The 17,479-nt window shown below is 38.6% G+C and overlaps 2 protein-coding genes across 3 annotated transcripts; one reads left to right on the top strand and one right to left on the bottom strand.

Annotated features, from left to right (window-relative positions):
• The first annotated feature begins 777 nt into the window (after positions 1–777).
• LOC137742727 (receptor-like protein kinase BRI1-like 3) lies at positions 778–5,878 on the top strand. Of its 2 annotated transcripts, none has more exons than XM_088679892.1 (2): positions 778–1,249; positions 1,588–5,878. In XM_088679892.1, the coding sequence occupies exon 2, from the start codon at positions 1,829–1,831 to the stop codon at positions 5,447–5,449; it is 3,621 nt and encodes a 1,206-aa protein (XP_088536018.1). In that variant the 5' UTR covers positions 778–1,249; positions 1,588–1,828; the 3' UTR covers positions 5,450–5,878. The 2 variants fall into 2 exon arrangements, with proteins under 2 accessions (XP_088536018.1, XP_088536019.1); XM_088679893.1 differs by lacking the exon at positions 778–1,249 and adding an exon at positions 1,257–1,404.
• A 3,960-nt stretch (positions 5,879–9,838) lies between these two features.
• LOC137742185 (chloride channel protein CLC-f) lies at positions 9,839–15,770 on the bottom strand. Its single transcript, XM_068481974.2, has 9 exons — positions 15,002–15,770; positions 13,628–14,030; positions 12,927–13,121; positions 11,957–12,411; positions 11,760–11,864; positions 11,438–11,671; positions 11,025–11,237; positions 10,645–10,877; positions 9,839–10,234 (listed from the first exon to the last, which is right to left on the bottom strand). The coding sequence occupies exons 1-9, from the start codon at positions 15,476–15,478 to the stop codon at positions 10,159–10,161; spliced, it is 2,391 nt and encodes a 796-aa protein (XP_068338075.2). The 5' UTR covers positions 15,479–15,770; the 3' UTR covers positions 9,839–10,158.
• Between the last annotated feature and the right edge of the window lie 1,709 nt (positions 15,771–17,479).

Below are 17,479 nucleotides of genomic sequence, written 5' to 3'. Positions count from 1 at the left end.
TGTCCATTTTATAGGGTCCTTTTTAAAGTTCATTTAAGAAAGCAAATCAAACAACTCGAAAATCGTTTCGTCATCTAATTGTTATTAAATAAATAGGTAAACTCAATGTTTTTATTAATTACTAAGAAAATAAATCGACAAACTCAAAAATCATTTAATCATTTAATTGTTATTAAGTAAATATATCAACCCAAAAAAATCAACCAACTAAAAAGCGTTTAACTTATGTAGCTGTTATCAAATAAAAAGTGTGTTCATTATTTTGACCATTAACTATTGCAGTTATCACGACGTTAAACAAATGATTAAATACTTTCCAACGTTGTTGAATCTAATACTTTGTAGCGATAATCTTTAAATAATAACTTAGAAAAGTAAATATTTCCAACCATACTTCTGCCTTATTACAATATGAGAACGTGAACAAAACATACTTAAAAAAGGTAAAACAAAGAGAAAACTGGCTAACATTACTCTAACCCAAACATTTTTGGGCAATTAACAAAATTGTAAACATTAATAAAATTATTCAGATATTTTCACATAATTCTACAAGGGTATTAACAATCAAAACCCTATAATAAAGAAAGGAAGAAAATCACAATCACGTTTCAGAGACGTACGTGCGGGGTAATCCGTCCAAGTTTCCAACCAAATGCCCCGAAATTGCCAGAAATTGACACGCGAGAGAGAGAGAGAGAGAGAGAGAGAGAGAGAGAGAGAGAGAGAGAGAGAGAGAGAGAGAGAGAGGGAGCATATCCAAAGTTTGACTGGACCCAGAATTAGAGAAAAAAGATGGGGTGGCATCACTCCCCACAATTTACTCTCTCTCGACTTTATCTCTCCTCTGCCCCAAAAGCCCACCAACTTGTCTTGTATTATATTCTTGTTTTCTGTCTCACTTTACTTCCTCTAAAGCATCCTTCCCTCCCTCCCCTTCTTGTCCAAGGCCATTTTTTCTTTCTTTTTCTGTTCTTTTTTTCTCACCTTCCAAACAGAACCATTCATCATATGACACTTCTGAGTGTCACATTCACAGGAAATATTTTTGGGGTTTCTGCTTCTTCTTCTGGGTTCTAAAAATTCATCACTCAAACACCAAAGAAAAAAGAAAAAACAGAAGAAATATTATTAAGGTTGTATCATGTGAAATGCTATATAGTATGTACTACTACTGTACTTTGGTTTGATGTTTACCAGAGACCCGACAGTTCTGAACATCGTATCCAGAGACTCTGTCAGCTCCGAGGTCTCTCTCTCCCCCTCCTTTCTTTTTCTTCACCATCTCTGACTGCCCATTATTTCTGAGCACTTGCCCCTTAAGTTGAAGCCCTACTTTTTCTTTTTTCCATTAATATCATCATCTTTCTCTATCATTATTCATTCATGTTATAATTTTTCATGGTATTTTCTAGCTCTTAAGTCTTAAATGTTGTGTTTTTGATGGGTTTCTTTCAAAGTTTGATGCTTTCATAAATTTTTGATGCTTGACAGTGATTTCCACCGCCAATCCCACCAACCCTTTTGTTTATTTTAATTTTCTTTTTCTGAATTTTAATTGGGTTTTTTAAATTTTCAATTTTGCAGCTTCCAAGCAAGCCCCACTTGATGAAATGTGTGGAAGAAATGATATGGAGGTTCAGACTTTTAGCTCAGATCTGGAATGAAGAAAACTGGTTGAGTTTTAGGTGAACGAAAATTGTATAGTTTTTATATTTTTCTTCATTTTCAGAAATCTGCAAAAAAACAAAAAGATACCTTTCTTTCATGGAATTCTGAAAGGTTGATGATGTTGAAGAGAGATTAGAAGTTCAGATCACAACAAAGGATGATGGGATTTTTTTCCTTTCTGCTTTTGTTTGTTTTTCACTTCAACCTGCTCCTAAGTTTGACCTCAGGCGCCAGAATTTTGTCTTCAAGCAGCGGTGGCGGTGGCGGTGGTGATGTGGTGGAGATGTTGTATGCATTCAAACAATCTTCTGTTGTATCTGATCCCCACGGCATCTTATCTGATTGGAAACCTGATTCCACCACTCCTCTCTGCTCATGGAAAGGCATCACCTGCTCCTCCGACGGTGCAGTCACCTCCCTCAACCTCTCTAACGCCGGTCTCATTGGCGGCCTCCACCTTCCGCCTCTGGCCACCCTGCCGAGCCTCCAGCAACTTTACCTGCAGGGCAATTATTTCTCTGCTGCTGATCTCTCTGTGTCCAATGTAGCATCATGCAGACTTGAAACCGTTGACTTGTCCTCCAACAACATCTCCCAAGCGCTTCCAATCCGATCGTTTCTTCAGGGCTGCGACCGCCTTGTTTTCGCTAACCTGTCTCGAAATTTAATCCCCGGAGGCGATCTAGGGTTTGGTGCTTCTCTGCTTCAGCTGGACCTCTCTCACAATCTGATTTCGAATGCGGATTCGTTGACTTGCAACAGTCTGAACTTGCTCAATATTTCACACAACAAGCTCACCGGAAAGCTGAGTGATTCTTTCTTGTCCTGCAAGAATGTATCAACCCTTGACCTTTCATACAATAGCTTTTCCGGGGAATTACCGAACAGCTTCATTGCGAAGGCTTCAGCTTCTCTCAAGTATTTGGATCTCTCAAGCAACAATTTTTCGGGGACGTTCTCCGCCCTTGATTTCGGGCAGTGCAGCAGCCTCACTTTGCTTAGGCTATCACACAATGCACTCTCCGGGGATCAGTTTCCTCCAAGTTTCGAAAACTGTCAGGCTCTGGAGACGCTAGACCTCTCGAATAATAAGCTTGAGAACGAAATCCCGGGTGTTTTGTTGGGAAATCTCAAGAAATTGAGGCAACTATTTCTTGGTCATAATCTTTTTTCGGGTGCAATTCCAGCCGAACTAGGAAAAGCTTGTGGGACTCTTCAGGAACTTGATATTTCAGGTAACATTCTCTCTGGAGAGTTCCCTTCGAGTTTTTTGTCCTGCACTTCATTGGTTAGCCTCAATCTCGGACACAATCAGCTCTCGGGGAATTTCCTCAATACCGTTGTAAGCAGTCTTCCGAGCTTGAGATATCTCTATGTACCATTCAACAACATAACTGGTTCTGTGCCGCTGTCTCTTACCAATGGCACACAGCTTCAAGTGCTCGATCTCAGTTCGAACACCTTCACTGGGAACATTCCTTCAGGGTTTTGCTCCTCCAATGCTGCATCAGTTTTAGAAAAGGTGCTTCTAGCTAACAATTTTCTGTCCGGGAATGTGCCCTCGGAGCTTGGAAACTGCAAGAACCTGAATTCCATTGATCTGAGCTTCAACCACTTGAGTGGTCCAATTCCTTCAGAAATTTGGAGATTGCCGAAGCTCTCTGACTTGGTTATGTGGGCAAACAACCTCACCGGTGAAATCCCAGAAGGCATTTGCATCGATGGAGGAAACCTGGAAACTCTGATTCTCAACAACAATCTCATCACTGGAACCATTCCGCGGTCTATTGTCAACTGCACCAATATGATTTGGGTGTCACTATCTGGTAACCACCTTAGCGGAGATATCCCATCTGGCATTGGGAATCTACATAAGCTTGCTATACTCCAGTTGGGCAACAATTCGCTCTCGGGACAGATTCCAGCTGAGCTTGGCAAGTGTGAGAACCTCATTTGGCTTGATTTGAACAGCAATGACCTAAGTGGTTCTATCCCACCAGAGCTTTCCAACCAAGCCGGCCTAGTCCTTCCTGGGATTGTTTCCGGGAAGCAGTTTGCATTTGTAAGAAATGAGGGTGGGACATCTTGCAGGGGTGCAGGAGGACTAGTTGAGTTTGAGGGAATCCGAGCAGAAACACTAGAAAAGTTTCCTATGGTTCACTCGTGCTCGTCGACTAGAATTTACTCTGGATGGACAGTTTACACATTCACCAGCAATGGCAGCATGATCTTCCTTGATCTATCCTACAACTCCTTGACTGGAACCATTCCTGAAAATTTAGGTACGCTGTCCTACGTACAAGTCCTTAACCTAGGACACAACAAGCTATTCGGAAACATTCCTGATAGCTTTGGAGGATTGAAAGCAGTTGGAGTCCTTGATCTCTCTCATAACAACCTTCAGGGTTTTGTCCCAGGATCGTTGGGGACTCTCTCTTTTCTGAATGACCTTGATGTGTCTAACAACAACCTCACTGGTCCCATCCCTTCCGGAGGTCAGCTGACCACTTTCCCAGCATCTAGATATGAGAACAACTCCGGCCTTTGCGGGGTACCCTTGGTGGCATGTAGCTCTCAAAGGCACTCAACAGATTCCAAAGTTGGAGGGAGAAATAATTCTTTGACTTCAGGAATGGTAATTGGCGTCACGTTCTTTTTCTTCTGTATCCTTATACTTACGTTAATGCTTTATCGGGTGAAGAAGTACCAGCAGAAGGAGGAAAAGAGAGAGAAATATATCGAAAGCCTTCCAACTTCCGGTGGCAGCAGCTGGAAACTTTCCAGTGTTCCCGAGCCTCTGAGCATCAATGTAGCCACATTTGAGAAGCCTTTGAGGAAACTGACCTTCGCCCATCTGCTCGAAGCCACCAATGGTTTCAGTGCAGACAGCTTGATAGGCACTGGAGGATTTGGCGAGGTCTACAAGGCACAACTGGGAGATGGCTCTGTTGTTGCAATTAAAAAGCTAATCCAAGTCACAGGCCAAGGTGACAGGGAGTTTATGGCGGAAATGGAAACTATTGGGAAAATCAAGCACCGAAACCTGGTTCCTTTGTTAGGGTACTGTAAGATTGGCGAGGAGAGACTTCTTGTGTATGAGTACATGAAATGGGGAAGTCTGGAGGCTGTTCTTCATGACAAATCTAAGGCAGGGGTTTCAAGGCTTGATTGGGCAGCAAGAAAGAAGATTGCTATAGGTTCCGCGAGAGGTCTAGCTTTCCTTCACCATAGTTGCATACCTCATATTATCCACCGCGACATGAAGTCTAGCAATGTTCTTCTGGATGAAAATTTTGAGGCCAGAGTATCTGATTTTGGCATGGCAAGATTGGTCAATGCCCTTGATACTCATCTCAGCGTGAGCACCCTTGCAGGCACTCCGGGTTATGTTCCCCCCGAGTACTACCAGAGTTTTCGATGCACAACAAAAGGGGATGTCTACAGCTACGGTGTTATTCTGCTAGAGCTTCTCTCGGGAAAAAGGCCTATAGACCCGTCAGCATTTGGTGATGACAACAACCTGGTTGGTTGGGCAAAGCAGCTTCAGAGAGAGAAGAGATGGAATGAGATACTGGACGCTGAGCTGTTGACGCAGATATCTGGTGAGGATGAACTATACCAGTATCTGAGGATTGCCTTTGAGTGCCTTGATGACAGGCCATTCCGAAGACCAAACATGATTCAAGTTATGGCAATGTTTAAAGAGCTTCAGGTTGGTTCAGAAAATGACGTCCTCGATGGCTTTTCGCTGAAAGAGACTGTTGTTGAGGAACCATAAAAGAAAGACTTAGTTCATAGCACATGTCAACCGGAGGTGGTTCCAATGATCAAAGAAGTTTCTGAAATTGAAGACGGGAGGTCCTATCCTTCGCAGTGTGCGGGCTGTATATAATAGAACCGTGAATCGGAGAGAGATGTAGAAGAAAACGCATAGGGAGAACAAGGTAAATGATGAAGTCTCTTGTTAGCTCAAAGTTGGGGTGAAATGTATATTCGTTTATTCGAAAAATCGTGTGTATAACCAAGACTTCGAAAAGGACTTTGTTTCTTTCTATTTGGCGTGAATTCCTTCCTCTCTCACAGTTTTGCTAACTAGTTTCACCATTGTCCATCACACTTGGTTTATGTTCATAGAAAGCTGATATGTGATTTTGTAAAATTGTAATAGCAGTCCTTGAGTAATTGGAATCTTTTGCAGTTTGCTTAATATCTTTCTGTGATTGTTTTCATACATTGTTCATCATTTATCGTTCTGCTTTGGTGCTAAACTTCCGCCCTGCACCAGATTGTTAGCTCCGAAACTCCAACCTTTTCCCTTGAGCTCACTACAGAAGACAAGAAAGGGTTCTTGATATTGTACTAGTGAAGTCATCCTCTCATCCTTTGCCTTTGTGGTATTGTAATTCTAGAAAAAAAAGGAAAAAACCTGAAAGTCTTATGCCTCGCCTTGCAAAACCCCAAGTGCCTCGTTCTATGCCTTCGCCTCTGAAGACACCGGTAACCCAACTAAAAAATTCATATTTTTCAGTTACACTTAGAAATTATTCATCTCCAAATCCTCCTTACCAAATTTGTTTAACATGTTTGTTCATAATCTCAATGTGAATGCACTAGTTCTTAAATTTATTTTACCTTTAGGGCTAGCTATTCCTGTTTCAATTTTACCTTGAATTTGAAAGATATGCATGGTTTTATGTGAACAAATATGACTCAACTTTATCACATATTTTCTAGTAAAAACTAAAAAGCTCTATAGAACTTAAAGTGAGCACTTCCTTCACCTTGTTCGATGTCTTCTGTTGCTGTTTAGTTGTTGAGGGTACAAGGCCCACTGCAGCATGACCTCGGATGCGGTTGCAGCAGCACATTCACATCCACTCTTTGTGTGAGTGTGCCGCCGTATATAGCAACCGTAGAATATAGTTTTCCGTCTAATTAAATTTTCAATAAAAATGTTAGTTGAGCAAGTGGGCAGACTAAAACAAACTAGGTAAAATTAAAATTACCATTGACCAAAAAAAATAAAGAACCAGGTAATATTAAAGCTTTTTGTCACATGTTTTGAGGTTTAATTGGTGATTAGTCCTGAAAAGTTAAGGTGATATATATGGTGCATTTGAGAGGCAAGCAGTTCATGATGACATTCCGAGGCCTACCATAGACTTCATTCTAATGTTTTAAAATTTTTGTAGCAAATTTACCGCTATCAAAATTCAAATAATTTTCTTCAATATCCTCCATTCAAATTAGATGTACAGCAGTCGTATCACGTGTTAATGTGACTAGCCACATAACTCGAAACCCCACTGCATTTTCTCGACATCTCTGCCCATCCATAGCCCCACCCCATAAGAATTTGTATCCGTCCGGTCGCACACAAGGCCACCCCACGAGGATAGATTATCAACTGATTAGCTGACCATTATTGTTGTAGGTCGAACTTAGTCAGCAAACTTAAGTAGGAACCTAATTTCGAGTTTAAATCTTCTGTATTCATTTTACGTGTGATTTTTTTTGTAGTCTTCACCGTTTATTAACACGTGTCCATAATTTTAACCCCACTTAATTATGTTTTCATAAATTTAACACGTATCAATTAATCAATAATATAAACTACCGAGAGACTACACTCAAAATTAATACACAAGATTTGAACTCATTAATCTCAAGGTTTTGAAGTTTGAGTAGTAAGTTGTCTTCAATGATGATGACAAAGCATGTGGATTCGTTTTTCTCTGTTGGAATTATGAGCCCATATCATTAATTAGTCTCTAATCACAGGGCTAAGTTTAGATTACTTTATGGAGCTTTATGCATTACCTCCATAATATCTGCATTTTCTTTCGGTAATGTTGGGTAATCTTGAGGACTTTGTGCAGATTTTCTTGTCGGTACTGCCCATTAAAAAATGAATAAGTTGAAACTTCTTTTGGTTTTTTGTGGTGACTTCTTCTTTAACCAATATCTAAATTGTGATTATATTCTAATTACTCATATGCTTATATGTTTATCAAATCAATCTTTTTCAGATACTGGTTTACAGCCTGATACTTCAAATTTGGTCTTGACTAATCAAACCCCTTTCCGATTGTGATCTAAACATGTCAGGAAGTGGAGAGCTATGTTATATCGGAAAGTTAAAAGAACCTTCTATAAGCTTATACGAAGTTGTTAAGTTGGTCTACTCTCTGGATTAGTTTTGACGTGGAGTTTGAAATTTCTTTATGGTATTGGATGTGGAGAGTCGCCCCACGTCAAAGAGCTATGTTTTGTCGGAAACTTAAAGAACTTTGCACAAGCTTATATGAAGTAGTTAAGTTGGTCTACTCCTCCGATTAGTTTTGAGGTAGAATCTGAACTTTCTTCATAGTATTAGACGTGGAGAGTCGCTACACATGAAAAAAGTGAAAGACACTTAAACATTTTTCCTATTGACACATTGGGCATGTTTTGAATTTCTTCTGCAAGGTATTTGAGTCAATGAATGGTTATCCGTCTCATGAATTCAACCATATAAGTGGCTCTTTATCAATTAGTCCAAGTAGATTTTCTCATAGTTAGTACATAAGTAATTAATTTTATAAACACATGCCTTTCAGCATGGGCTCACGCTTAGGTTTGTTAATTTTTTGCGCGATCCGTTAATCCGATACGAGAATAACCAGTTTTGGATCAACCCATTAACAAGTTGTTGCTATTGGGTCACCTGTCAAGAACCCGTCACGAGATCTAGACATTAGGCATGTTAATTCTTGTATGACCTGTTAACCCAACACGTAACGACACGACCTGTTAACGAATCGGGCTGTTATCTGCTCACATGTTAAGAACTCGTTAAGATAATTGGTTTGACACGACACCACACGTTAAGATAACATGTATGACATGAAAATGACACAAACAAGACAAACACAACCCGTTTGTCAGGCCTAGCTCACACGTATGCCAAATGACCCGTTTGCCAGGCCTAGCTCACACGTATGCCAAATGACTTTGTCTATCTTTGTTGTAATTCTATTCTTTTTATTTTTGAAGAGTAACAACTATTTTATTTTATTATTATTATTATTATTATTATTTTGAAGTGAGAGTGACAACTATTTAGGAACAAGAGAAATATGGACTTGTAAACACAAACTTTTAGTCACGAGATTATGCAATTTTTTCTTCAATAGTGAAAATAAACTTTGAGAAATGAATGTTGAAAATTGTTTAAAAAGTCAAACTACTGAATAGACTAGACTACTAAAGACAAACCCGAGATTATGATTCTCTTGTTTTTCTTTCAACAACTAGTCCGATTGTGTTGTATATGATTCCATGCTTTATCTTCAGGAACCTTGAGCCTTTAATTGTTATTGAGATTTTTCTTCTAGTGGGGTAAGCTCTCCAAGTACTTTTTGTGTCCTTTAAGACGAACAAAACAAGCTTCAAAGATCCTGATGGCCAACAGAAAATCACATACACTGTTAGGGGATTCTAGCGCTAGTTATAGGGGTTACCCGAATTCAAGACTCGGAGACTAATTATCTATCATCATCGATTGTATATAACTATGTAATGACAAAGCCACAATGCAGTTAGTGCAGTCATTTGACTCAAACAATTTGTATTTTCTTTCAATAATCTTGAGTTGAGATATATAATTTGGCCGCAACATTTGACTTTTTCTTTAACGTGAGAAACAAAATATTTGACGAAATATATCTCATAAAGTTTTTCTTTGTTAAAAAACCCCTTTACACTCCCCCAATCACCACAAATTCACGAGCCCACCACTTTTAACCATATGCATGGTTCTTTGCTCACATTACTTACGCGAATTCGAACCACTTTATTGCTAGCTCATTGTGAGGCTAAGCTCACCCCTCCCCTTTAGTTTATATAATATCATTTGTTCAAAAATAAACCGGACATCCATTTGGTCACCAATGTTAAGTATTGAAGTGAGATAGATATCATTACAGCATATATGACTCCCATACGATAATAGGACCAAGTATTTGTAAGTACTGTATTCAAATCCAAGATTTTGAGATAGATTTCTTTATTCGTAGGACTGTTTCAAACTCGAGACCCCTTTCAACAAAATGAAGAAAAACCACTTTCAAGAAAAGGGTTATTTATGTAGAATCAACCGTTGCGCATCGATGATTTGTATTTCATGTTTTCGAACCATTCTGCTTGCATTATGATTTTCATTTATAAGGTTAGATCATATGAATTGTGCTTTCCATGTACAATGAACAAATTGGTAGGTTACATAAAAGAATATGTGGTATCAAAAAACCCCGTACGAATTCTCATGCCTCAGATGAAGGACCTGGAAATATACACTTCATTTCGAAGCCAAACTCCACAAAAGCATAGAAAAAACCAGTCTGACAGATCAACTTCCGTCCTCCCTCACTTTGCTTGGAGCTTGGAGCTTCTCTTTCGCGTTGGCAGTCTCACATTCAGGCCTGGCAACGGCTCTGTTGCTAAAAGCTAATGGCCATTGTTAATCTCGTCGAGATTCTCTATTCTATGTTGATGAACTGTTTTCCTGTGATTTATCTCCTCTCTGCATAAACACGATATCATCCGATGAGACACATTATGGCATCAAAATTTCTTCAAGTGCAAGCATAAATTATCACGAAAGGAAAAAGTGACTAGAATCTACAGTAAATTTCCCAAGCATAAACAGCAGCATGATTTGTAACTAATGAACGGGCAATTTCACATTTTTGTTTAAACCAAAGCGGACATAAAGGAAAAAAAGGAGAAGAGGGATTCAAAGTACATCCTTTAAGGTCCATATTTTGCAGTTTGGCCGAAAGTGTTGAAAGTAAAAGAGAACGATCAGATTAAAATATATGAGGTTAAGGGCAAGGTTATTAGTGCCGGTGTAGTTTAAGAACAGGCAGCAAATATAGGAGAGGAAACAAGGTATCATATCGTATAACCATAAAGTGAGAATGTATTGAAAACCTGAGACAGTTCAAGATTGAATCATAATGAAGAATAGCAACGATTCTGCGCTTTATTTCTTTTGGTGGTTCTCTGACACGCTTAACCACAGGCAACTGCCTTATATCCTTGGCCTCCATTAGCTCCTTGGCCATTGCTAAATCTGTGTCCGGATAACAGGTAAATAAACCACGCGCTCGTCCACTATAGAGAGCTCGTCGAGTGCAAACAGATGAAACAAGACATGTATTTGCCTGCAAAGATTCCAAGTTCGGATATAATTAGAAGACTACAAACTTTTATAGTAGAAATAACACCAAACACATTATGAAATAAAGAAACTAGGGATTAACTAAGAACAAAACTTATGGAAGACATAACACGTGCACGTCATCACATACATCCAAAAATCTAGTATCGCTCTTTGATGTATCACTAGAATTCTTCGATTGAAATCGTCTAACATCACCGTATGTTAATACTCCCTCCAGAAAATCTTCATCATCAACCACCAACACACAATTCTGATGACTCTCGTGCATGCATTTTATTGCCTCTTTCAGAGTCAAGCTCACAGGAACCTTCACATATTTCTTTGACATGGCTTGAGAAACCTGATATAAGGGATAAACAAGTGAGCAAGTCCGGTATAATGAAAGTAAAAAATGAATATAGATGCTGCAGTTGCAAAAGAAAGTGAAACAAAATCAAATTAATTGATAACAACTTGAATTACACATTGAGGGTTGATTTATGTGTGAGTGAGTGAGACAAATAGCTCTAGATAAACAATTTTAAAGAAGAAATGTGAAACCTTTAGATCTTCCAGAAGCAATTCTTCAATAACTAATTCGGAGTCAGAATTGTTTCCAATAACAGTGAGTTCCAAGTCATCTCCATCATCACGTTGTCTCCAACTAACTTCGTCTTTTTCTTCATCAGCTGAAACGTAAGAATAAACTCTTGCTGAATTCTGTGTTTCAGATGGTTCAGTCTCCTTTGCCTGGTTTACCACAGTGGGCACCCATATTGCCAATCCAACAGCCCCCTAATTGCACGAAACAAATATTAACACCAAGCAATAAAAACTTGTGCACCAATTACAAGAATTAAAAAGTATATAAGCATAAGAATACCATGAGAGGGAGCAATATCCGGTAGTCTTTTGTGAGCTCAAACAGAAGCAGAACTGACGTCAATGGTACTGAACAAACTGAAGCTAGCGTAGCAGCCATTCCAACCTGCCGAAGTTTTATTTCAGTCATATCATATGGACTAAAGTATGTATTTACCATTGCAGAAATCAAAATGAGCCACTTATAATAAGCTGTACCAGTGCATAAGCCTGTGGCTGGGCAACAGCAGCATTTCCTGGAATTGCTGAGTTTATCAGTTCTGCAGCTGAACCCCCAAATACAGCACCAACAGCAGCACCAATCATCAAGCTTGGTGCGTATAGGCCACCTACCAGCCCAGAACCCTTGCATAAAGCTGTTGCCACAACTTTAGCTGCTGATAACTGAGTTAACAGCCAGATTCCAGGAGCTGAAGCAGTCCTCCCAGTGTGCAAAATTTCTTCAACATTTGTAAATCCCCAATACAGAATTCCAGGATACTTAAGAGCGATAATCCCAGCTCCTAAACCACCTAAAGCTGGGCAGGCAACATCAGGAAGACCAAATCTTTCCTTGATAAAATCAAAGAACTTTGTGAACCAAGCAACCAATCGAGTCAAGGCTACACTTACAGCACCACATAGCATTCCCAATATCAGGTATAGAGGAAGTTCTACAAGGCAACATCAAAACATATAAAAAGGAATCTCAGAACAGATGCACTGAAATCATTTATCTTAAAATTGAAAAATGCAAGCAAGACAGAAATTCAGCAGTGTACATGTCCTAGGAAATTTTCACACCAAGTTGCATTTTAAACAATTCATTAATAGAAAAAAGGAACTGATGGAATCAAAATGTGGTACAAATCATATGCAAAGTGACTGCTCCACACCATCAAGTCAGTAACAGATCAAAAGCACTCCAACAAAAATCTCACTAAACACTCAAGCACAAAACTTTTGCCATAGTTGTTTGAGGAACATCACACAAGCGCACATAAATCAGATAATGTATATGCGTGTATGCCTAAATAAATTGAAAACATTACCTATATGCCTGAAAACATAGCAAACACATACATACACACATAAAATAAATTAACATTATGAATTAATTTTATTGAAGAAAAGGAAAAAATAAATTATAAATGAGAAAAAGAAAGAAAGAGAGGAGAATATCAAGTACCAGCAGCAGATTTTAAATCATATGTAGGCACTGTAAATGCTGACTGAGTCCCTTGTAAAACATTAGATACAGTGGATGATATAACAGAAGCCAAAATAATCATTGCAGTTGTAAATGGAGGTGAGTTTTCTGCTCGAAGAGGCCTTAACACCGTTTCAATAGCGAAGAAACAACCAGCAACTGCCGCGTTGAAACCTGAAGAGAAAACATCCTAAAAATTTACTACCAAACTTGTTCACTGGTAAAAACAGTTCATAAAGATTCTCACTGTTCTAGGAGTACAAAACTAAATTTGTTCATATTTGTGATTAAGGCACACAAATGAACATAATACGAAAGAGAAAAAGGTGAGTGTATCTCATATCGAAGATAAAGTTACTCAAACATGTTACTCTAATTTAGAAACAAATTCCAAGATTAACATCAATAAATAGCACACTTGTTATCTACATAATTTGTATTTCATGATCTCAAAGACAGCTGGATGTTGCAAAACTAAAGAAATGAATCAACTGTACACCACATAATTACATTCAAATGAAGTTTCAATCTCCCACAGTTGTTAGTCATAAAGAATAGATTATTTTCTTCTTTTGAAAATAATATATAATAATTGTTCAAGTCAATACTAAATTAGGGTGTTTCCTATAAAATATTGTATCAGTGAAAACAAATTGAGCACAAGAAAGTCTAGGTAGTACCTGAAGAAATTCCAGCTGCTGCACCTGCTGCAACAAGGGCAATCTTCCTTTCTCTGTTGTTCTCCATCATTAATGAGATTCCATTGGCACAAGATTTTCCAATATCTACACTAGGGCCTTCAGGACCCAAAGAACAACCAGTACCTAAAGTGACAGCTGCTTGGACAGCCTTTATTGAGGGAAAGACTGCAGCAAGTAAATCAAATCCTTGTCTTTGAGAGGAACCGGACTGCCTTATCTGGCCTAATATTTCGAGTAAACCATGCATCATGCCAACAATAACCCCACCCGTGACTGGTATTAAGAGAATTCGATGCCAAGTATCGCCCAGTCTCTGCAGACGAAGCCATGCAGCACCATCACTTGGAGTACCAGCCCAGGCCCATTCATGTATAACATGTACCTAGATGAGCACTAGGGCGTCAATCAATGTTAATAGAATGAACAAAAGAAAAACATACTGTTATATAGACTGTACAAGCTAAACAGCCGTACCAGGAAGCACCATCTTTTATTTGTTATTGATATCATTTCAAAATGTAGACCATTTTGGATCACACCAAGTCATACAGACACTGGCATAGAAACAAGCAACAAGTTCCCACATTCTTTTTTCTTAACTTAGGAACACTGTAAGTTTTATCACAATATGCAGATTTTAGAAGCTAAACAATCGAATTAACTAAAAATGACACATACTTTTACAGAGGATAAAAGCCAAAAACGATGCAGAGAAGCACAATATTTTTATCTCTTATTGCTAACAACAAGAACCATGCCCATCAAAACAACTGACATTATTTCCAAATACAAACAACTTTCGATCTAACGCAATACATGCTAACAGAGAAACTGAGGTTGGAAATGTGCAGAATCAGCATCCTAAGAACCGCAACAAGTGTCAAACACAAAAACCAGTGCTGTAAACCTAAGCAGCAAGTTCATACCTTTTCATAAATTTACAAACGTCAGAAGTTTTTTCATGATGGGTAACAATTGGATATCCGAAACATCAATGGGTTCAAGCATTGGAGGTATTAAAGCATTCTAAGAAACTTAACATATATCGAACACAAAATACAGTGCTGAAAAGCTAACCAACAAGTTCCCATCTTTTGCATAAATTTACAAAAATTACAAAGTATTTTTCATGATGGGTAACAACTGGATCTCCCAAAACATTACTGGGATTAAACATCGGAGGTTTTGAAGCATTCTGAGAACCGTAGCTAGTATCAAAAACCTAAGCAACAAGTTCACATCTTTTGCATAACTTTATAAAATTTACAAGTTTTCTCATGATGGGCAACAATTGGATCATCAAATCATTAATGGTATTACACAACTGCAGGCTCCGAAAGATCGAAAACTTACCCCTTTGTTAAATGCGGCAACAAGGAGACCAGTGGCGAGGCCGAGAAGGCAACCAAGGAGAAGCAAAGCCCATTCGGGCGGCGCACTATCGGCAAGGTCATCATTACCGTCTATTCCGGCCGAAGACTCATGATGCTGCTGATTATGATGGTGGTGGTGATCTACAGGGGGCCGTTGCTGGTCTCTAATCTCTCTACCGCCATGATTTGGGGAATTATCTCGGCCGCGCTTGACATTGAGACGGCGGCCGGAAAGCCCACCTCCGCCGTCCAAATGCTTGATCAGCAGATCCTTGAAGCCTCCGACTCCGCCTCGTCTACTGGTAGGACTAATACTGCTTTTCCTGCTACTTATTAATCCCTCCTGAGCTTCCAAGTCGTTGTCTTTCTCTGCCGAAACGCCGGCGTTTTCGTCGTTGGTAACGTCGTTGGAGGATCGCAGCAGATGATTCTCATCGCTGTATTCCTCTCCTGACATCTTCCCCAACACCACCACCAAACCCTAGAACCCCAATTCCCTCTCCCCTCTCTCTCTCTCTCTCTCTCTCTCTCTCTCTCTCTAGAATTCTGTACAATCAACAATCTTCTGTTGCATCTCGATCTTCCTCTTGTTGTAATTCACTGTGCAATCACACGCATTCCTTGTGTGCTTCGAAAGCTTGCAATGTCGTTTTTGTCTTTCAAATCTATCAGTTTTGTTTTTGGGGTTTCCATCCTGTCACTATGTGTTGGTAGCTACGCCTTTTTACTTTATTTGGGTCAAACCGTTCGAGTCACCAAAACACCTCTTAGGTTATGCATTACCAGTTGCGGGTTGGAACGGTAAATTTGATTTCGATAAAGTATACGATTATGTACGATGATGCAGATTCATTTTTACTGTTTTTATTTAATAACTAACTATTTAACTTATTAATGTTCTTTTTTTACCAAAAAAACAAAGAATTATGCTTTTTCTTAATTGAAATTCTTAGGCCCATAAGTTAGGGTGAAGTTTTCGACTGCGCTAATAAAATTTCTAAATTCAAATCTGAAATTTCAAATTGGAATATTTTCTGAAAAATTGGAATGAAAATTGAAACACATTTAGAGATTTCCAAAACTTCTAAATTCCTGCTCTGGATTTTTTTTTCAAAGTGTTTCAAACTTGTTATAAAAATAAAAAAAAAACTTCCAGTTGTTTATAGTTATGCATTCAAATTATATACTTGTAAGCAACTTTTGTATTTATCGTTAACTTTAAATTCATTTTTTTCATTATTTTTATTGAACATACACTTATATATTAAAAAGGGTAAGCATACTACTATACTATAAAATTAATTAAATTTATACATAGGCATATAAGAATTTTTTCTTTTTTTTTGGAGTATAGGCATATACCAAATATTAAGAAAGAACAATAAACTGTATGTATGAAAAAGTTAGAGAACATTAAAACGCTATAAAATATATGAGTTTCCGAATTATGTTCTAAAATTTTCGAGATTACTCTGATGACTAATCTTAATCGGAATAGAAATACAAAACTGAATTTTAATTATGGGATACTTTGGTATTTACTAAATATTAAGGAATTAAAAAGTTGGTTCTCACGCAAATTTTTGAACTCTAAAATTTGAAAAAATTGGATTCCTTACATTTAGATGGTAATCCACTTTTTGTACCTATTATACCCTCACATGATCTCTAAATCCCACACTTGCCCTTCACTTTAACCCTATAGCGGTTTCCGCGTTCTTTCTTCCTCCTCTGCGCGTTCTCCGAACAACTGTCGCCGTCCACCACTAGCAACCCCCTCAGTTGTACCTTCCCCCACCACATGCAATTAGAAGATTCTCAACATGCAGAACTTCTAGAGGAGCCAAAATACTATTAACTATTACGATTTTTTTACAAAAGTCCTGACTACTAGGGAGTTCGAAAAAAGAACTTAAATAAGACAACGGGTAAGTGGTTGAATTACGGTCCCGCCTCTTTCATGCAGCCATCCCATCTTCACAGCCAAAGCTCGTCGTCGTTATTCAATCTGTCCTGGATTCGAACGTCGAGAGTTTCATAGGCATGCTCTCCCCTTCGATATCCAGTGTGCATTCAACGTGAGGGAGCACCGGAGTAGGTGGTGATGGTGGTTGGCTGTGCATCTGCGGGAGAGGTTTTTAGAAGATTCTCAATATTCAGAACTTCTAAAGGAGGCAAAATATACTGTCAACTACACGGGTTGATAGATGGATTACAAGACCTTTTGAATAAGAGCAAATTAAGGTCAAAGTTTAAACTCCGATGTAACTCGTGCTGATATTATGAAGTACTATCTGCCTGGGAAAAATCATCAAGCTTCGAGGTCTACTAATCTTTCTGGCATTGATCTCTCTGGATTGAATCTATGGAAAGTAGACTTCAGCAATTCATGCATGAAAAATGTCACATCCTAGACCGGCTCCGCCGTAGCATGATATTGTCCGTTTTGGGTCACACC

The sequence above is a fragment of the Pyrus communis genome, chromosome 11 (genome assembly GCF_041283825.1).
Source record: "Pyrus communis isolate YQ-2024b chromosome 11, ASM4128382v1, whole genome shotgun sequence".
NCBI lineage: Eukaryota > Viridiplantae > Streptophyta > Magnoliopsida > Rosales > Rosaceae > Pyrus > Pyrus communis.
The sequence above is the reverse complement of the archived record's forward strand: the minus strand, read 5'-3'. Positions and strand labels throughout refer to the sequence as shown.